Source organism: Lycorma delicatula, chromosome 11, assembly GCF_047948215.1.
Source record: "Lycorma delicatula isolate Av1 chromosome 11, ASM4794821v1, whole genome shotgun sequence".
Lineage (NCBI taxonomy): Eukaryota > Metazoa > Arthropoda > Insecta > Hemiptera > Fulgoridae > Lycorma > Lycorma delicatula.
The window spans coordinates 39,667,049-39,690,303 of record NC_134465.1 but is presented as its reverse complement, the minus strand read 5'-3'; the positions used below and the strand labels follow the sequence as shown (position 1 = coordinate 39,690,303).

General features: G+C 33.5%; 1 protein-coding gene across 3 annotated transcripts in view; it reads right to left on the bottom strand.

Annotated features, from left to right (window-relative positions):
• Positions 1 to 8,532: 8,532 nt before the first annotated feature.
• The window catches only part of LOC142332341 (uncharacterized), a 117,745-nt gene continuing 103,022 nt past the window's right edge, over positions 8,533 to 23,255 (bottom strand). For 2 of the 3 annotated variants that reach the window (XM_075378734.1, XM_075378735.1), the window contains exons 6-9: positions 21,021 to 21,137; positions 16,957 to 17,149; positions 14,963 to 15,075; positions 8,534 to 8,876 (exon numbers count right to left, since the gene is read on the bottom strand). In XM_075378734.1, the coding sequence (XP_075234849.1) occupies positions 14,964 to 15,075; positions 16,957 to 17,149; positions 21,021 to 21,137 (422 nt within the window). In that variant the 3' untranslated portion in view covers positions 8,534 to 8,876; position 14,963. Of the gene's footprint in view, positions 8,877 to 14,962; positions 15,076 to 16,956; positions 17,150 to 21,020; positions 21,138 to 23,255 lie in introns of all 3 variants that reach the window. The other variant, XM_075378737.1, reaches the window with a different exon arrangement.

The following is a 23,255-nucleotide window of genomic DNA, read 5'->3' as shown; positions in this document are numbered from 1 at the left end:
GAGAGTAAATCCTTGATGGCGATGGCTTCATTGTCATTAATTCCAGAGGACAAGGACTAAAGGCTGGTAAGCCCCATAAAGTTATTTTTTTGGCAATCGGTGGACAGGAAACTTGAGCAGCTTTATGGCTTGGAGATGGTTTACCATGTGATTTCTGTTCTGAAACCAAAGGGTCCTCTGTCTTTTATACATCATAGGGGGAAGCTCTCTAAGAATTTACTATGATCACTACCTCTTTATTATCAGAGATATTAATGCTATTGATAGGCCACCGGCACAACTGTTGGATATTGTGTCAAAGATTGAAAAATTACAAGTAGATCTTACAAAGGTTTTATGCAGTGACATATTTCACATGTTCAACACTTAAGTCTCTTAACATTCCAAAGCAAATGAACAGCTTCTTAAGGAGGAATACAGTATAAATGTCTAATTGTTCCTTAATGAATTTGATGTGGCTTTTGCCTTCCATATGAATATGCATTGAAATTCAGGTGGCAAAGCAGCTATGGGTAAAGGCTTATTGTAAATTTTGTAAAACCATTTTCTATTGATAATAGGAGGGAATTTTTTCTGTCTATTCATTAAATGTGGTTTTAGGTATTTTCATTTACTTTACTTCACACACTTCAGTTCCTTGAAGGTGCTCAGTATGTTCAGTTTTCTATTGTCATAACTGTTTTTAACGGAATATAAATTAAAAAATAGTTTTTTTTTCAGTTTTGTTTGTTAGTTTGTAGTAATTATTTTAAATACATAGCCTATCTCAATAGATTTTATATTTTTATGTTATTTTAATTTTCTTTTATATTTTTATGTGCAGTAGTTTTTAAATTTTACAAAATGTATAAATTTTGAAGCTCTTTTTCCTGTAAATAATTATTATTCTATAAAGTTTACAGTGTTTTTATGCAAGCACTTTATTTTTTTGTAAAAAAAGAGTAGTTACATATTTCATAGTAAGAATATAAACAGCGCCTGCTCTAGGGGCAGGCAACCCGGACATTTATCCGGGGTGCCAAAATTTGGGGGCAGCATTTTGGCTGTAAGTGTGAGAAAAATATTGATGTGTTAAATACCCAACTAATAAAAAATTTTATATTGATTTCTTTGTTTGCTAAAGATTTACAGTGTGTAGCGTGAACTGCTTGAACTTGTTTGAACATGCATATGTTCAAACATATATTCTGCTCTGAACAGAATAGCATTAGCATGCGAGCAGAATGCTACTTCAACTTGTGTTTGAACATGCATAGACTTGCTTATTACCTCTAATTATAAAAGAGCAGTTTTATTACACAATAGCATTCATTATTCTTGCTATGATGTTGGTAGTGATAACAAGCAAAGTTCATAAAATTTACTTCAGTGTGATTTCTTAACTTTTAAAGATAAGTACATCCATAATTAGGCTGTTGTTTAGTTTGATAGATGCTAGTTTATTGTAAATCGATTATCGGATTGAAACAATGAAAGCGTTTTTAAATAAATAAATATTTTGTTTATCCAAAAAGGCTGTTTATTGAATCAATAAAATATTGTATCAAATTTGAATATATTCTGTAGGTATAATTATTTATATTTTTGTTTTATGAAGATAAATTATGTGAATCAATAATATAAGGACATTTATTAAGTTCATTGCTTCAATAAAACGCATTTTATAATAATAATATATTTGAATAATTGAACTGAGTAAAATCTCAAAATCAAGAATTATAAAATTGTTTTTAATGACTATTTATGATATCCTGAAATATTTGTTATAATAAAATACATCTGTAATAACACTAGATTTCTTTACGTTAACAGGATACGAAAAATATTTTGTGTAGCGCATAAATACTTTTTAAGAATAAAAAATAAATAGAAACATAAAGAATAAATGTATTTTAAGAATATTGCTAACAATATCAATAACTGTAGCAAGTGGTGAAAGGAGTTTCTCTTAGTTAAAAATTAATTAAGAACTTTTTAAGTTTGACTACTACACAAAATTGACTTAATGGTTTGGCCATTTTGGCAATTGAGCATGAAATTGCTGATCAAGTAAATCTAAAAGATGTAATAAAAACATTTGTAGAACTGAAAGGGAGAGAAAAAATTTTTTGTTTTTTTAGCGTACTTGATGTTACCTTGCTTTATTTTCAAAATAATGGCATTTTGATTGTTTGTGCAATAATATACATTTTTAATAGCATTTAAAAATGTAAAAGATTATGTGGTTACCAATATGTGGCTAGGTACAGATATTTCTTAATTAATTTCTACTGTACTGAACTGCTTGATTGTCAATTTTATGTTATGTTACATTTTTCTTTATGAATATATGTTTTTATTAAAATTTAAATAAAATGATTTGATTTTTATTGAAAATAAAAAAACATGTTTAAAAAAAAAAAAATATATATATATATTCTTAAGGGCCAGCAATTTGTCTTTTTGTCCAGGGACGTAACCGCTAGAGCAGGCGCTAATGTAAGTAAACATCAAACCCGTAGCGATTGACCAACAAGAATCTCATAAAAATGAATTAATTGTAACCAACTTAAAGTAAGGTACTGTAGGATTAAGTTACCCAAAAGATATTTACAGTCCAATTTATATATTACATTCCTATTGTACAGAATTAATATATTAATAAAAAATACGTACTACTGAGAAACCATGAGATCCCATTTGGGATCTCATATCCTAGGGCCATAAAAATGAATTATATTACTTTTTTAAGATAGTAAAAACAACTACATAAAATATTGAGCCAGTATTTGCTGAAAATGTATAATAGCCAATTGGGAACAACTACGTTTGTTCATGTGCCCTGTTACTAACACTGCATGAAACAATACTTGAAATCTAATGGCAATCAAGTTGTTAAAAAACTGTGCTAAAAGCATAAACATAAATATCCCACAATAGGAGCACAAAGTTTCACACAAAAAATTATAAAGATCAAATAAATACAAAATATAATTTTCATTACTTTTATTATGTGTAGGAAAGATAATTTTTTCTTTCATAAATATCTCATGCTAAAAACAGATCATATTTATGTAAGCTGGGTAAAGTAAGCTACATATCTCTTTCTTTTATATTAATAAATCTTTTGGGGTTTTTTTTGTCTGCGCAGAATCTCAGAATCTACTAAACCAATCATTTAAACTTTGCATGCTCATAACAGGCGCTGAACAGAAGGTTTTCCACTTTGTTTGTTAATATGTTAAAAAGAACTGGAGTTGGTTTTCCACTTTGTTTGTTAATATGTTAAAAAGAACTGGAGTTATTACAAATTTTATTCACTTACCTTCTTGACATGTTCACAAGTTAGTCTGACTGTGTGCCGCATCACTCCGCGCCACTATCGCCATCTTTATGTTGTACAGTTTCTTCAATAGTGGAATTGATTGAAAAGGTTAATGTATTCATTGAGTCTATAAATTTGCATGATGATGTATGGTTACATGAGCATGTGATACTAGCACCAAGAAATAAACAAGTAAATGGTTAAATAGCTGTACACTGCAAGAATTTATAGGAGATGAAAAAGCATACTACTCCATTAATATAGTTTTGAACAAAGAGGATACAGTTCATTAGCCACTTGAGTTTTTGAATTCTTTATCAGTATCAGGATTACCAGCTCACACATTAAAATTAAAAGTAGGTGTTCCAATTATACTCATGAAAAATCTAAAGCCATCACAGTTATGTAATGGTACTTGATTGAAAGTTAAGTCTCTAAAAAAAACATATCATCGAAGCAACTACTTTAACAGACTGCAGCAAAGGAGAAACTGAATTTATCCCTAGAATTCCAATTATACCTAATAACTTTTCATTTTAATTTAAAAGACGACAGTTTCCAGTTAATGTATGCTTTGCAATGACCATCAATAAGTCACAAGGTCAAAGTTTACATACAGCTGGTGCAGATTTATGAGCGGTTTGCTTTTCTCATGGGTAATTGTGTGTGGCATGTTCTCAAGTAAGCAACAGCATTAAGCTCTTTATTTACTATGATAATGGAAAAAACCAAAAATATAGTTTATAAAACTATATTGACACTGGTGTAAAAAAATATATATAAACACTATCTGCATTATTCAAAAGAAATAATGATTTCATCTATCTCTCTATTTATATGAATCGTGTTTATAAACGCACGCTTTTAGATATTTCAAAATGATCAGATATTGATTTTATATATCAAGGACACATTAATGATGAATCTATTACTTCATACTTTGGATATTCATAATCACAAATAAATATTTTACAATATTAGTAATTTATAAACTTGAAAACTGCTACAACAATCATAATTTACGTGCGAAGTTGCAGGTACCTGCTAGTTAAGGATAAAAATAATAACCTGTTCTTAAAGCTTTATTGAAGTTCATATGAGTATTTTTTTTTTAACTTGATTAACACTTGTTTACTTTTTTTTAACAGTTTTAAAGTAATTTCAAATGGAAACTAGCACCAGAAATAATTTCATATTATATGAACTAGATGGATTCATCAACCTGGTGTCGTGCAACTATCTGATTCTTAGTAGCTGCTGAAAGCCATCTGAGCTTTCATTTTACTGTTTACTAGACATCTTGTTACTTAACAGAAATTGGGTCAATCTGCCAAAATTGAGCGCATCTATTTACTCATACTTATAACAAACTTGGAAACAAATGCATAATATGTAACATATGTGTAACAGAGCATTATCAGTTGTGGAATTATTGGCTCTGTGGGTCATCGAACACAACACACACACACACATCTCCCAAGGTGTTTTAACATTTCTATGTGTGCAAAATCTCAGAATTTACAGTTAACCCGTCACATACACATGTTTGGAATACCAGGACATAGTCAAAAGAGACTTTTTTTGCAGATGGTTGCGTTTTGAATTTGTTTGATTGTGGGCGAACCATACTGCTGGTATTCATACTCTGCTGTATTTTTTTTTCTTTGGGTTGTAAGATATACCCAACTTTGTTATTGTTTGTTCTTTTTTCTGTAAATTTATGTGGCATCTATTGTGAACAGATTTCACGGTAGCCTAATCGTGCAAAAATGTGTCTTACTCATTCTTTTGATTTCCCTATCTAGGTGGTCATGTGTTGTGTGTTGCGATGGTATTTTTAAATTGATTCACCCTGCGATGTTCATCCTTAATATATATTTACTGGTTTCAGATGGCACACAATTTTGTTGTCCACTTACTCACAATACTTCCATGCATCACCATAAAAGGATTTTAGATGATGATAATGTTATTATCGCTCACTTTTTCCATTATTAAGAGATCAGTATGCTGTTTTATACATGTTGACATACCAATGTACTTGATTCATAAAATGGCGATTGATAGAAAATGAGAGGGTGTGGGGGGGTCAATAAATTTTGGAATCTTTGTAGTAGGGGAATAAAACTACAAGAGAACATAACCTGCCACTTTGTGGAACATTTTGTTATCCCATTATGTTCAAGAGTGCAATACATTTCAACTATTTCCTCATAAATACAAACAACCTAAACATGCCGTCATGGAGAAAAGAAACAGGTATAAAACGATGATTCAAATAAATTACATTCAAGATATCCATACATACGTACTGCACATATAAATACCAATAATAATTACTACGAATTACAAGCAAATTCAATCTTCTGAATTTAAAAGAACTGTTTTCATCTTAGGTCACAGAGAAAAAGTGATTTATCTCGTTTCTTATTATTGATAAAAAAAAATCTTTTACAAAAAAAGTAACCTATTTACAGTATTTAAATTTATGAAACTTACTATCAGTTTTTAAAATATTCTTCTTCTTCTTTCTTTGATGTTTATCATTAGCCACTTCAAGAAAATCAGTAAGTATTTGATTTCAATCGTAAATAATGTGGTATGTTAATGTTTAACATATATCAGTGATTCAAAAAAAATTAGAGCAAACAAATGCTTTTTCTAGAAATCTTAACAATTTTTATACACTCTTTAAAAAATGTTTAAAAATTAATCTTCTTTTAGACATAAAAGAAAAAAATATTTTTAATCTAGTAACTCTGTAAAATTTTATTTGTGGAAGTAATAAAAGTTTGGTTGGTAAAATACAAACTCTCTTTGTATTTTAATGTAAAATTAAAACAAGGTTTTAGGTAGATTTCATAAGAAAGCTACCTATTGTAATGGGTACCATGATTTGACTTCTGGAAAATTTCGACATATCTTCCCGTTTCAAATCTCCCAGACACCAAAACACCGTCAGTTCAAAAGTTTGTATACACATTTATAAATATATATATATATATATTTCACTTTCTTGTGGACACGATAACTGCCGTAATTTTGCGCCACTCACTTTCAAATTGATACATAAAATACATCGACCCAAAATCTCAGTCGAGTTCGTTAATGGACAAAATCGGACCATGGAGGTGGAAATGGGAGCTTTTTCGAAAAAAAAATATCCCTATAACTTTCTTATTAAGTAAAATTTCGAATTCGTTTAAAGTTAATACTATTCTTAGGATAAGGGCCTAAAACTTAATTTAATAAAGGTTTTTGAAATCACCAATCATTGGCCCAGGGGCTGGAAAAAATGGGGTTTCGAAGACAAAAAAAAAATCATACCTCCCTTAATAAGCACAGTATCAAATCTGTTTAAAGTGGTCGTTAGTCCTCTAAACATTACCTAAAACCTTTGTCTGAAACATTTTTTGATATGATCAACCGTTACGGCAAGGGATAACCAAAATGTTGCTGGAATTGTAAGATGGGCCTTGTCGTATGCTAAACATGTGAAACGTTTTTCATATGCAACCATTGTTGTATTAAGTAAATTTGAAGATTTTATTAACTTTAAGGTGGAAATCTTTTTTATCTCCTATTTAGTACCGGTGAAATCTACCTCTGCCTTCCGGCATGCCGAAAGGGATTTTTTTTTATATCAAATATTGACCGCTTTAATCGATTACCTTTTGGAATTTTTGAGGTAAAGTCATAATCCCATTACTATAGAAATTTGGATTTCTGGATGAAAAACTGTGGTAAATGATTTTCACAGGCTTCTTTTGAAGTCAACTTTTCACCATTAACAAACTCATGTAGAGACTGAAACAAATGGTAGTCTGACGACACGAGGTGAATGATCAAAACTTCCCAAACTCTCTCAAATTTCAACAGGTCACCAAACGTTTGTGGAGTCTGGCATTTTCATGATGAAAGATGATACTTTTCCTATCGATTGATTCCGGTCGCTTTACCTCGATCGCTTGACGTAAATCTTTCTAAATGTAGATAGTAGAGGGTAGAATTAATGGTTTGACCGAGAGATAGCAGGTCATAGTGAACAATTTCTTTCTGATCCCCGTAACCACATTCACATAGCATCACCTTTTGGCATCAACCCTACCCTGGCTTTTTCACAGTTTGTAAAGCTTCCCCCCATACATTGTTGTCATATGCGTTCCGTTTTTCATCGCCGGTAACGAGCTGTTTAAAAAACAGTTTGTTTTTATTTCAGAGTTATTTAATTCATTTCATTTCGATTTTCATTTAGAAGTTAAAAGATTAATTTAAAAAGAAGGTAAGAAAGTCAGAAATCAGACTATTAAAATTAAAGTCACAATTTTAATTAGAATTCTTGGCAGAATTTTTACTGCTAACGAGACGACATCGATGAAATTCATGAATGTAGAAGTCGAGGGACAAGTACAAGGAATTGCGAATTGCGATTGTAATCGCGAAAAATTTCGGTTTTCAGATTTCAACGGAAATATCCATTTTGACCATCCCTGAATCGATTTTGACTAGTTTCGGCGTGACGTCTGTACGTACGTATTGCATAACTCATAAACAATTAACTGTAGGATCCTGAAATTTTGAATTTAGAACTGAATTTAGAACAGCAAACTGTTTAGAACATCTAATTGTGCGTCTCCTCTTTTGATTGCAATCGACTGGTCCAAAAGTATCTAGAAAAGCCCAAAATCCAAAAAAAGTTTTGATTTTTTCTTAACTGCAGTAATAAGCCCTCATTGAGAGATTTCCAACGATATATCATAAGTGGTACTTATTTTCATCGGTTCCATAGTTATAGCCAGATAAAAGTTTAATTAATGAAATATTTGGATCTTACAAGGGGAAGGCACATCCGTTCGAATCCGACTTTATCGCCTTTTTTTTTAACTTTTTTTATCTTAAATCGATTGATTTATTAATAATTATTAACTTCTGATTGTAAAAAGGAATTTACGATAAATAATAATTCAATAATAACAATAAAAAAAATATTAAAATAAAAATTTTATGTATTTTTCATTTAAAAAAATGTGTAAATGTAATTTAATAGGCGTAAAAGGAAGTCATGTGATGTCCACATCAGATTTTTTTTTTATTTTTTAACCGTTTGGAAGGTAATTTTGAGAATATACTTGCGTATAAAAAAATTATGGAAGAGGGCTAGCTGAAGGATGCTAATTGATTTTTGAGTAGAGAAGAGGGAAAGCTCGTTGAAATAATATTAATAACATTTATTATTTTTTTTAATGAATTTAACAATAAAATAAATTTAATACTGTATAATTTTAACAATGTTTTACAAAACATATAATAATATTAATAATAACAATAATAATTAAGAAAATATAACAACAGCGATAATAAAAATAGTAAAAGTATAACTAATAAAGGTATTATTTACTTACACTAAAAATATTTATTTTAAATCGATAACAGATTAATTGACAATATCGTGAAGTAACAATAAATTGACTTTGTTAAAAATCCCTGTAATAAGTTAACATGTTGTACAAAAATACATAACTCGATTCGTTCGAAATCTATTTCGTTTGCTTTCTCTCCGATTTCTGTCGACCTGAAATAAAGCGAAAGATTTGAATAATTTCCATTTTTACACTTTCAGTTCTTCTAAAATTATACATAATAATGGAATTTTATGTAATTATTTTGAAAGGCGTAACTAGGAAAAGTAGGGAAAAATTATTTTGAAATTTACGGTTAACATTTTTTTTTTGTCTTCAGTCATTTGACTGGTTTGATGCAGCTCTCCAAGATTCTAGTGGAATCCCTCTAGATTCCTTACGGTTAACATGTACCTAAAAATGAAAGTTTGATCAAAACCTCATAAAAATTCCAAACGGGTTGTTATTTTTACAGAGATTATTTAAAAAAATCTATTAAGATAATTTATAGACAGGATTCATTTAATCGCTTCTAAACGGTATTAAACTTTTTATAAAAATAAAATCTATATTATTATGTATATTACGATATAAAAATACTCCTTTTCTTGAAAATAATACCGTTTTGGAATCGCACTAGTAAATGACAGTACATACACAGCTAACGATGTTGAACACGGTCGTGTAATGCTTGAATCCAAGCTCCGGTTCAAAGGGATTGAGTTAGGTATAAAATCGTGACATACGATTTTATGTATTAGCATTACAAAAATTAGTCGACTTTTGAGATAAATGATATTCATAAAGAACTCCGTTTCAGTAACATAGCTAATTTATTATGTCGGTTTAATAACAATTACTACTACAAAGTCAGATCCGGTAAAACACGTGACCATACGCGAGTACGTTCATACATTACTCCTGATTACTTATAACTTGAAGTAGAATAGTGTGATACTTATGAACAGAAAAAATGCAATAATAGCAAACTTGTAGAACTTCAACACCTTGTTTTTAAATAACGCAGCAAACAGGTAGAACTCTGTTAAGTACGGGATCTCATCTTATCTGATGCGAGTTAGACTACAACGAAATGCCATCCGTTTTTTAAAAAGTACTAATAGTCAATTTTGTTGTTACACAAAAGTATGAAATTCATAAAATAAATTTATTCCATGCGACAGTTGCACCAAAATTAAATATTTAACATGTAATGTATTAAAAATATTGAATTTTTGAAAGATAATTTATAAAATTCAGAACATTATGAAAAGAGATCATTATGACTAAAGGATCCTCCTTTTAAAAATGCTTTCTCGTAGATATATTTATAAAAAAGTTAGAGGGTTTGAAGGCAAGAAAAATTATAATAATGTTTTATTGAAATAAAATAAAAAATGCAGGAGTAAATACTAAAATGATACTGAAAGAGAAACTTTTCTCTTTATTTTTAAAAAGGAAATTCTTTTATTTTAGCAGGCTAATTTTTAAAGGAGTTAATTACAAAAATACCTACGAAAATTTTAATTTTCCGATTTCCCGGTTAATCTATTCTTTATGAAAATGTCTTACCGTTTCATTTTATTGAAAAACTACAGCTTTTCCATAAACAATGAAAAAGAAGTAATGGGTGTAAAAAGTTTTTCCTCTTTCACATTAAAATGTCGGTTTCTAAAAACTTTTTCAAAGATATCTGTAATAAATTAAAAACCTCTTTGTCATTATTGTGGTTATTTTTAATGCGCTACCGTAAATTACGGAAACTTTTTTTATTTTCATCTACGAATAAAATTAGTTGGTTTGCTTGGTATGTCTCCCGCCTTCCCCCCCGTTCGGTCGCCCTAAAGCATAAGACCGAATGTCTGTGCCACAAACGGCTACTGAGCCACTAAGCAGTTTAGCGACCAGTATTTTAATAGCTCCAAAAGCTTACCTAACAGCCTGAGCGGACTAAGTGCGGTGCCACACACCACCGGCTTACGTGTCCCAACCACTCACTTGTCATATATTTAATAAAATGGGTAGGCGCACCCCGTCAACAACTAAAAATATATATTACATCCATAAATTAAAATTTACTTCATCTAGACAACAATTCGCTGCCACGCCTAAGTCGCTGGATGCCAGCAAGTACCTGGCCGCCATATTAAAGCGCTTGGAGCCTTAATTGGCTGGTGGTCAGCCATATATATTTCTCGGTTAGCTTCACAAAGAAGTACGGTAAGAGTCTTTTCCCTTAGGTAAACCACTGATGTCGATTGAACATAGAAATCGTATTTAGGAACCTATTCCTACACGGTCCGACAATGCGGCTCTCGCCACATTGACTCACCCTGTTCTAGGATGGCTCGGTCTCTGGCCCTCTGAAGAACAGGGCAGTCAAACATCAGTTGTTCATTTGACTGGACCTCCCTACAGATCCACAGCTCATCAGCTGTCAGGCGGAATAAAATTAGTTGTATGAAAAATTGCGAAGAGGCAGGCAGACCGCGGAATTTGGGATGCGGTTTCGAGTCGTACCTGTACCAGAGAGGAACGATGATTGCAATTCACCGGTTCTAAATTTCGAACAGTTTCCCATCTCCCGCCTGCGTAGGAGGCTTTACAGCCTCGCGGTGGATGCATGGCTGCAAAAATGGCACGTCACGACAAAGGGAAGGTTCTTGTATAGATTTATGCGGGACTTGCGGAGATGGTATGCCTCTTCTTTGTTTTTAAGGGCAACGGGTGCCCAGGGGCTCTCCAACCACGCGAACTTGAACCGATATTTGTCTCGGTTCCGCCTGGCAGCTGATGAGCTATCTGTCTGAGGGCCGGTCCAGTTAAACACATGATGTTCGACTGTCCAGCTCTTGGGTGGGTCAGAACTCAGGCCACCCTGGAACTTAGAGGTCAAGGGAAAAATTGGCCATTCATAAGCGGCGAGTCAATTTTTAGTGGTGAGAGCCGTATTGTCGGACTGTGTGGGTGTTCCTTGATGCCGTTGAATTGTTCAACAGGTATCAGTAGTTTATTTTAAGGGAAAAGTCTCCTACCTCGCTGCTGTGGGAGGCTACCCGATAGTTATGGCTGACCACTAGCCAATAAGGCTCCAAGTACTTTAATATTGGTGGACAGGTACTTGCTGGAATTCAGCGACCTAGGCGTGGCAGCGAATAACGAAATAAATTAAATTTATTGAGTGTCATATATGTGTTTTAGTAGTTGATGGGGTGCGCCTTCCCGTTTTAGAATTGTATGACAAGTGAACGGTGGGACACGAAATAAGTGGTGTGTGCCACCACGCTTAGTTCGCTCACGCAATAAGGTTAGCTCTAGGAGCTAGTTAGGACACTGGCCGCTATACTGATTCGACTCAGTAGTCGTTTGTGGTGCAAACATTCGGTCTTATGCTTTAGGGCGTCGGAATGGGGTGGTGGCGGGAGAAATGCCATGCAAACCAATTACCCAATTATCTTCTGGTTTTTACTACGCAGTTAACCGACGCTACTTAAAACGATTATATACATGTAATTAAAATATTTATTAAAATCTTTTTAACGTGTTTCTTTTTACACGATAAATCGTACTTAAGTATTAGCCCATCGACAAATAAATTGCAAACTTTTGAGTAATTGTTAATATCACTCGACATAACTATTATATTATCATTTTTATAGCTGTTTATTTATTTCATAAATATAATTTAACCAAACTTAACGTACGGTCGCCTCGCTCGCTAATACTGACTAATTAACACAGTAATGTTTTGAGTATTTAAATAATAAATTCAGTAATTATTACAATTATTTATTTAAATAATAAAAAAATTACCGTTAATTAGTCGAGGTTAGCGAGCGTAGGTGAAGTTTGGTTAATTTATATCTTTAATTATAAGCGCTAATGCTTATATTTTGAATATGTAAAATATATTAATGATCCCGTAACTCTGAAAATACTTCAAAGTTACGGGATCATCATGATCATGGTTGACGGGCTAATACATAAGTACCCGATAAATTTATATATACCACCAAGATATATTAAGAATACTAAGAATTTTACTACTGAACTGCTCTCATGGATTTCATTGATATCTTCAACACAGATAAACTGTTAAAATTAAGTACACGTAAGTATACAAAAATTACCTACATATAATAGAGTGTACTGAAAAAAGGGGGTTAAAGCTTATCTGTTAATTCTGACTTACAGTAATTAATCGCAAGTAAAATGAAAGAGTAAGTCTTATTTATAGTTTTCCCTACAAGTGTTCAATCAGTAAGAGAGTTCATGCCATACTTAAGCGGCGTGTCTGAAGTAACATAAACGACAGCTGCTTCAATCGTGTGGGTCATTCGACCCACACGATTGAAGGTGTGGGTCAATAAAATGTCATTCGACCGATCCCGTTCAGATTTATACCTGTGAAGAGATTCACATCTTGTCAAATAAATTCTCCTGTCCCTTTTCCAGTCGAGAAAAGAGCCGTATATGCAGGTTATCCGAGTAAGCAATTCCTGTTATGTCGGCCCATAAAAAACAACGGCCCTTAAACCTACTGTCGGGATATTGCATAAAAACACATTCAATTTGATCGATTCCTTTTCACACCGTGAAAAGGAATCAGGAGTCACCATCTTTGCTAGCGGCGCCGTCAAGCGGAAAGATAAGGAATCGATCTACAGCCGTGTGTAAAACTAAAAATATCCTTTTTTATAATCGATTCTAGCCTTCGCTTTACATCATCATCAGATGTACACAAAACTCTTTTGTCTACCGCGGTCTTTAACATATCATGGTAGAAAAGAGTTCTAAAATATTGATAACGTTATTTAAAGCTAATTAAAAAAATGTATGAATGCTTTATTTAAAAATTTGTTCTGGTCTAAAGTCGCGGATGGACTTCGAGAAAGTACTAACAAAAGTTTCTTATCTTTCCTTCTTATGATCTCGGTGTTATACGAGGTGTGTGAGAAAAGAAATGAGACCGACTTTTTACTTACCAAAGTTTTTATTTTTTTCAAACAACAATATTATCCCCTTCAAAGTAGTTCCCTTGGGCAGCTATACACCGGCGGAGTCGTTATTCCCACTCCTGTTAGCAGTGCTGGAAGGCTTCAACTGGTAGGGCTTTTAACCGGTCGGTCACAGTCTTTTGAATGTTCTCCAGAGTTCCAAAATGACGTCCTTTCAAGACACGTTTCAATTTCGGGAAAAGGAAAAAGTCACAAGGACTCAAATCAGGTGAATAGGGGAATTGAGGAACCGTAGGAATGCATTTTGAGGTCAAACATTCCGTGATGGAAATGGCCGTGTGACACGGGGCATTGTCATGATGAAGCATCCACTTTTCTGTAATGTCTGGTCTCACGCGAATCACTCTTTTCCTGAGCCTTTCAAGGACACCTTTGTAAAACACTTGGTTGACAGTTTGTCCTGGAGGAACAAATTCTTTATCACGATACCTCTATTGTCAAAAAAGCAAATCGGCACAGTTTTGATCTTTGATTTGCTCATTCAACATTTTTTCGGTCGAGGAGATGACGGAGTGTGCCACTCTTCGCTTTGTTTCAGGATCGTACTCAAATATCCAGAATTTATCACCTGTAATCACACGATTGAAGAATTCTTGGTCATTGTCAATCTTTTCAAGATCAACCCACACGGTTCTTTGATTTTCCTTCTGTTCCGTTGTGAGATTTTTCGGCACCAATTTCACATGTCCAAATCTTCTTGTCAAAATTTTATGTACGGTGAAAGTGTTTAAGTATAACTGTTCACTCATCATCCTTATTGTTAAACGACGGTCTGATCTCATAAGAACCCTCACACGCTCAACGTTTTCGCCAGATATTGAAGTTGAAGGTCTCCCTGAACGAGGTTGCTCTTCAACGTGTTCTCGGCCTTCCAAAACTTGTGCTCTTTATAAGCAATGTTCCTCATAGGCCTGTTCCAACTTTTTAAAGGTCACACTTGCGGATTCCCCAAGTTTAACACAAAACTTGATCGCACAACGTTGCTCTATTTCGATGCTCCATTTTCGTAACACACAACCTTACTGATGGCGTTGTCAGAAATAATCGGATGAACGGAGTTGAAACTGGTACTGAGCATGTGGAAGGGATGAAAAAACCGGTCTAGCACAGACCGGTAGACACAGCGTTGCCAGATCGCTCGCAGTGTTACCAATCTCATTACTTTTCTCACACACCTCGTATATTTGAAAAATCAATAACAAAGTAATATCTAGTAAATTTTTTAATTATATTTCTCTTACCTCAATAAGTAAAATTGGGATTTTCAGTCTTCCAACCCCGCGCTTCCGGTCCAAATTTATATACAAGTCTTCTACCGATAACAGGCTGTAATACCTTACTTTTATAATAATACCTGTAAGCAAACATTTTAATAAATATTTTAGTCGGTCGGACATAACACTAGTGAACACAAAATTTATATTTAACGTGTTACACAATTTTTCTCACTGTAATTTGGGTGCTGAACTCAAACAAGCTATTTAAATTGTGTTACCGCGTTAAAGTTCTTCGTAAATGGTAAATTTTTATTATGATAAACTCATTTTGATCAACTACCGGTCATAATTAAGAATAGTTTTGTATTTATACTTTTAAACAATATGCATACATGCTTAGTAAAGAAAAAAGAATATATACACTGTATCATGAGAAGTGACATGTACAAACATGTCCGTATGACATCATACAAACATCTGTTGTTGCCTAGTACAGAACATTTTATTTGGTCTAGTTTCAATTGCCTGTCCACAGTGAAGCATTACTTCAGAGGATGAGATTAATGATCTCATCCTCTGAAGTAATGCTTCACTGTGGACTCGGAGGTTAAAAAAAAAAAAAAAAAAAAAGTTTCAATTGCCTGTACCGTGTGTTGTGTTTCACATAAATTATTAGTGTCTTATTATATTTTTATCGATTTTTTATAATACAATACAAAAGTGATTTTTCTCGTTTTTATTTGCTACAACACGGCTTCCGCAAATGTTCGTGGATTTAAAAAAAATTTTTTGCTGTCTGATAAATTTACGCCAAAATTTCAAAAAAAGAAATTTTCATAACTTATTTCTTTGCCGTGGTGGCAGAAATATAACAATGAAATAAAAGGATTCATCTATTTTTTCCTTAATGAATATCTTTAATTCATAACTTCACCCTCCTTGGGGGCAAAGAAATAATGAATATTTGTAATATCTTAACCATCAAGAGAGCTAGGGCCTCGGTCAATGGCTTAAAATCTTCCGTGGGATAACACGAATGTACCCTACAAATTTGAAAGTAATCAGTCGGTCGGTTACCACGTGATGCGATAGCAAACACAAACTTTTTATATATATAAACGAATAACTGAGGTCTTTTAGATCGAGCACGCATCAGTGAACCTGATGCGTGCAAAAGTTAGCCTTCAATCTACTAACAAATACCCCGACTGAATTTTGAAAATCGGACGATTGTTTGCAGAGATATTAAAAGAGCAATTCATTACACTTCCCAAAACAGCGCCCCAGGGGCACCCCGTTTGTTACTGATCGATGGTGATACCTCACCACTCTAATCTCATACCTAATCCCCACGGGAAGCCCATTATTGTTAAACAATTTAAAAAAAAATCTATTTAATATTATTTTATTTAACGTAAATTTACTCGGTCTTTCATCCGGAGTTCCCGGGCTCGAATCCCGGTCAGGCATGGCCAAATCATTCATGTCATCCTCTGAAGCAATTTCTGTGGTCCCGAAGGTTAAAAATAAAATTAATTCTATTATTTCTGTAATATTATTTATTCCATCGATTCGAATAATTCAGCTTAAACCAAGCTCACACAGTGATAGAGACTCACTGTTCACAGATCATTAAGGTTTGTTCTTCAATCGGAAAATCTTGTCTACTCATATATATTTTTTTTCGAGATGAAATATATCTAAAAACCTTCTCAGTTACGGCAAGAAACATGGGTAAAAATTTGGTAGCGATTGACCGAGTAGTTTTTTTGTTTATCCTGAACAAACAGAAACCCCCATTCTTCTCTTGGTATAATAGTGTACACACACACACACACACACACACACACACACACACACACACACACACACACACACACACACACACACACACAGAGAGAGAGTGAGAGAGAGCGTGCGAGAAAGGGGGAAGGGGGAGGTGGTAGTGAGTGGGGAGAGGGGAGTGAGAGAGAGAGAGCGCGAGAGAGATAGTAACAAATATATGTGCTGATACAAACCTCATAGCGCGACTAAGTTTTTCATAATTCATATCTGGATTCTCTCGTTTTGCACCCCACAGTTTGGCAACTTTATCACTATGTACAAACCTAAACGTACCCTCTTCATAATTATCCCAACATATAAGACTAGGACAAGATTCTGGATTTAATAGCAAGTCTCTAAGAAATTCCCAAAGTCTTCCTAATTTTTCTGAAAAAAAAACAACATATATATCGATAAAGTATCACAAACTTAATAACATTATATAACTCATCTTTAAAATAAATTAATATTATGTAAAGCAAAAAATAATTTGAGGTAGCACTAACAGGTAGACGAGAATTCTAAACAAGAATTAGATAGCAGTTATAAGAGTAGAAGACGACGAAAGAAAGCTACGACTCAGAAAGGTGTAGTAAGACAAGGAAGTAATCCGTCTCTGTTAATATTCAGATTGTGCGTAGAAGAAACAATGCAGGAATCGAAGGAAATTTGAATTTGAGAGTGCAGTAAATACGAGTATTAATGAAGAAAAAAGGATATTAAGTTTTCCGGTGATACTTTCTTTCGGATGAGTTAGAAGATATACTAGATAAAGTGGATTTATTAAAAAAATTTAAATTTGCAAAAAAATAAAAAATAAAACAAACGCGATAAGGAAATTATCAGAAAGGAAGAGAATAAGAAATTAACCTAAGATTAGATAAAGTAATGCAAATATTAAAACCAAATTTCTGTTAACGAGGAAAGTTTTCATGAAGAATACCTGCAAGATTAAGATCTACCGGTATCAAATACGTATTTAAGAATTCTAAAGAACTTCTTGAAAATATTTGTATGGAATGCAGAACTTTACAGTAGTAAAATATGGAGAAGATTAGAAGATTAGAAATACAGGAGGCCTTTGAAATGCGTATTACTGGATGAGGTTGAAAATTAGGTGGATCACTATACTTCACCCGAAGCATACGACTGTAACCGATCATACTGAACGATTCACCGACCGTTATCCGTGCTCACCATTTGAATGTGCGTATAACGGTACAATGTCTCAAAGACTATTACTCTTAACGGTATATATGCACATATTTCGGATCATCACATCGCAAAAAAACTTCTGATAGAAAAATTAATTATAAAATAATAGTTTCATAAGAATAAATTTTAATATTTCTTCCAAAATATCTTTTTAAAGCCGCAGTATAGTCCTGCAAACGGTGGTGTTGTTGTCGATGATGTCGATCACGAAACGTTTAAATCACTCATTTACTGCGATCAAGCAATATATTTGCCCCCTCTCATGTTTGTTATTTTGGATCAATCAAATTTTGGCAAAAAATATTAAATAAATATTTTATTTTATTATAAAAATTCGATTTGGTTTATCGTTGCAAAAATGTTTATTTCCAAATTAATAAAATTACTAAATCTCAAAACTTAGCAAATTTATTTAGCACGTTTGTTCTGTTTCTACAAGGTGTTATGAAAATTTGATTCGGTTATTGTGCCGAATATTTGTAGAGTTTTTGTCGATAAATGTGCGTCTGTCTTCTTGAATCGAGCTTGATCTCAACATTCTTCGAAAAGCATCTTAAAAAACAGCATAGATCAAACAACAGAGGCGTTTAATATACATTCAAAGAAGGGTATCAGTAAATAAACATCACAGCGGTTTACAATATCAATAGTGAAGGAAGAGCTGCATTAAACAAAGTTTCCCATACTTAGAAAGTAAGTCGGTTTTATAGTATACATTGCTTATTTGTTATTACTAAAGTAGACGATTTATTATTTTGTATTTTTTTATTAAATACAAAATAATAAAATAAGCAAATCTTAATCGTACAAAGAGATTCTAATAATAATAAATATGAAAACAGGTGCACTTAAGTAAATTAACATTAATTACATAATTATTATTGTCAGGAGTAACAGCCGTGACTGTTATCTTTTAACCTTTGTTACCCTTTTTAAGGTGCTGTGGCCTTTTAATACACAATTTTAAACTTCTTTTTTACAAAAATAATGACAAAATTGCATTTCGTCAAGATATTGGATTATCAGCATAGCTGAATTTCTAAAAGTAGTCTAACGTAAATTACTAGCAGCTGTAACGAGTAGATTATCTCTAAACGGCAAACATGCATTAGGGAAAACACAGGAAAAATCAGTGCAGACAAAAATGCTACGAACTTGTTCACTTCTGAGAAATCGCTTAACGACCTCCTCTTGTCTATCCCCCTATTATATCCGATAGATTCCTAAATCCTTAGGATTAGGTAAATATTAATTGATATAAACGGGCTAGGTTCACTATACAGAGAGATTCAAAAGTTACGCACATCAAAAAATAGTGCTCATAACTAATAGTACAGTTGAAAAAGTTCTATCGGCTACCACAAGATAGCACTATCGGTATTAACAATAATAAACCCAGAAGCCATTGTGATATGTACTGATCACACGATACTTGCAGTAGTGCTTTGTTTATCGCTCGGTAAACATGTCGTTTCCCCAAGAGCAAGAGTTTTCTTTGTTCAACGCTAATTTTCCAGTCGTTCTTATACATGTGTTGAAGACGAATTTTGTGGGAAATATCCTAATGTGGCAGGGCAGTCCCTAACGGTTAAACAGTAACGAGATTTAGAGAATGCGGAATCGGTTGCAGACAAGAAGACGACCGAGAGACAGGCCTGATGCTGTGATGTGGAGTTCGCCTTCAAAATATTTCAGAAGACTATCACCGCACTCTTAGATTTCATATGGAAGTACTAAGAGAGCGATGAAACGGTTATACTTTCGTGCAAAAACTGGCCGCTCATAAACGGCGAGTCAAATTTCAGAACGATCTTCTTCGTGAGAATAGTTATTTACATAAAAAATTTGGAAATCGCTGAAATTTATAGAACGAGCATCGGCACTTTCCGTTCCATTATACGTGATAAGCTGAATTATTACAAAATGTTTTTGAGATGGGTTCCAAGAGGATGGACTCGATCTTAATTAATACTTTTTTAGAATGGGTAATAACGCGTGAAACCTGATTCATCGTTTTTAGCGGAAATTCTACCGCTCACCTGTGACGTCACAACAAAGCAGTAGTGTAGAGCATTTTTTTTGGGTTCGGGAGCCTTTTTGAAAAAAAACCTTTTTGCAAATATTGTTATTTTTTAATCGTAAACAAATATGCCTAAGAAAAATAAGACCTTAATTAGGCGAAATCTCGAGATAGTAAGGGTAACCTTGCTCTACAGCCTCACCCCCTTGACCTTTTAAATTGAAAATATATCACATCAATCCCCCATATGTGGAACTAATCTGGCCGGGTTTGGTCAAAATCGGTCTGGTAGTTCTGGAGATAAAGGTATTTTAGAGGCCGACACCGAACACACACGTACGTACGAACATTAACATCTGGAAAATTTCCATCCGGTTTTTTGGGTTCCTGAGGTGTCAAAACGTCAAGATCCGGTGAAAATCGCATATGCCAAAATCGGACGGATTACAATGCTTTCCCTTCTAGAGCTATAGCTTTGTTATATCGCTACGTAGACGGTAAAATAAAAATTCAAAGTCCATGCGCCGGCCAGTAAAAGTGATGGTAACGTTGTTTTACGATTATAAAGGCCCGATTTATCGCGATTATTTAGAAGATCGACCGCAATACTAGTGTGATGTGCTAGAAAATAAAGTGAAATCCGCAATAAGGAGAAAATGTGTTGGTTCTCTCTCAAAGGACATGTCTTCACCACAATAACCCCTCTCCCATACCCCTCAAAAGACACGGGAAGATATTCAAAATTCGGATCAGAAAATGTTGCCGTATCTCCCTTACAGTTCCGATCTGACACCATCAGTTTTTGTTTGTTCGGTCCTCTCAAAAACGTTTTACGCGACACTAAGCTCGGCAACGAGCGGGTCAAGGATGCGATACAAAAACGGTTGGGACATCGAGTTGAACAATAAGCTCACAAGTTTCTAAACGTAGCCGGGGATTATATCGAAAAGTAGCGTTAGTTTCATAGCCGTGAAATAAATAATAATTCTTCACTTTAATTTATTACGTGACCCTCATACATACCTGGTTTCTTCCTACGCGAACCGCGAGGCCTGCCCGGTCTTCTTCTGGGCGGGTAAGAAGCGTCTTTATGGATACCTCCGGTTTTCTGTGTTTCAGAATCCGAGCAGCTTTCTAGATCTAAAAACATAACATTCAAAAAAAATCTATAATTTATATAAGTATATGAATTAATCGAACGGAGGGCTTATATAAAATTCACTAATTCTAAAATCAGATATTATTTAACGTCAGGTGTATATAGTCTTTCATTCGCCCAGACCAAGTCCGTCAACAAAATCGTTGTCGTATTTAAATCCTCATCTTGCTTTATTTGAAAGCAAGATATTCCTGTACCGTTTGTCAACTTCAGCAACTCTCAATAAAAAGCATCCTGAAATACACACTATATGCAAGATTAAAGAAGAAAAAATACAGTTTCTTCTGATACGTGTTATTTATTAAACCTTACTTTATGAGATTTTTTATGAACGGTTTTACAAATTTACTAACGCGTGTAAAGACAGCGAAGTATTTATTATAGTTTCAACAACATTTAAAAACAATAAGCGATAAAAAATCTCCCTGAATTTGAAATGAGCTTTATTAATGTCTTGAGTTTGGATCCTCTTAAGATAAAAATAGGTTCTTAATATAAAAATAGGCTCTCAATATAAACTGAATGGCAGAAAGGCTCCTGGAAAAGACGGAATACCTGTAGAATTACTGCGCAGTGCAGGTGAGAAAGCGATTGATAGATTATAGAAACTGGTGTGTAATATCTATGAAAAAGAGGAAGTTACGTCAGACTTCAAAAAGAGTGTTATAGTCATATACCAAAGAAAGTAGGAGCAGATGAATGTGAAGAATACAGAACAGTTAGTTTAACTAGTCACGCATCAAAAATCTTAACTAGAATTCTATACAGACGAATTGAGAGGAGAGTGGAAGAAGTGTTAGGAGAAGACCAATTTGGTTTCAGGAAAATTATAGGGACAAGGGAAGCAATTTTAGGCCTCAGATTAATAGTAGAAGGAAGACTAAAGAAAAACAAACCAACATACTTGGCGTTTGTAGACCTAGAAAAGGCATTCGATAACGTAGACTGGAATAAAATGTTCAGCATTTTAAAAAATTAGGGTTCAAATACAGAGATAGAAGAACAATTGCTAACATGTACAGGAACCAAGCAGCAACAGTAATAATTGAAGAACATAAGAAAGAAGCCGTAATAAGAAAGGGTGTCCGACAAGGATGTTCCCTATCCCCGTTACTTTTAATCTTTACATAGAACTAGCAGTAATGATGTTAAAGAACAATTTAGATTCGGAGTAACAGTACAAGATAAAAGAAAACGATAAAGATGCTACGATTTGCTGATGATATAATAATTCTAGCTGAGAGTAAAAAGGATTTAGAAGAAACAATGAACGGTATGGATGAAATCCACGCAAGAAGATAAACGAGAACAAAAACCGAAAGTAATGAAATGTAGTAGAAATAACAAAGATGGACCGCTGAATGTGAAAATAGGAGGAGAAAAGATTATGGAGAAGAATTTTGTTATTTGGAAATTAGAATTACTAAATGTGGATGAAGCAGAAGCGATATAAAATACCGAATAGCACAGGCGAAACGAGCCTTCAGTAAGAAATATAATTTGTTTACATCAAAAATTAATTTAAATGTCAGGAAAAGATTTTTGAAAGTAAATGTTTGGAGTGTCGCTTTATATGGAAGTGAAACTTGGACGATCGGAGTATCTGAGAAGAAAAGATTAGAAACTTTTGAAATGCGGTGCTATAGAAGAATGTTAAAAATCAGATGGATAAAGTGTCAAATGAAGAGGTGTTGCGGCAAATAGATGAAGAAAGAAGCATTTGGAAAAATATAGCTAAAAGAAGAGACAGACTTACAGGCCACATATTAAGGCATCCTGGAATAGTCGCTTTAATATTGGAGGGACAGCTAGAAGGAAAGAATTGTGTAGGCAGGCAACGTTTGGAATATGTAAAACAAATTGTTAGGGATGTAGGATGTAGGGGTATGCCGAAATGAAACGACTAGCACTAGGTAGGGAATCTTGGAGAGCTGCATTAAACCAGTCAAATGACTAAAGACAAAAAAAAAATATAAAAGTATACTGAAAAAAGAAACCCACCTGTAATTTAATATAAAATTAAATTTACAGCTGAAATTACACAGTAACTCGAACTAACAAACATTTAGTGATTTTCTGTTTGTGATGTAACGCCCTGT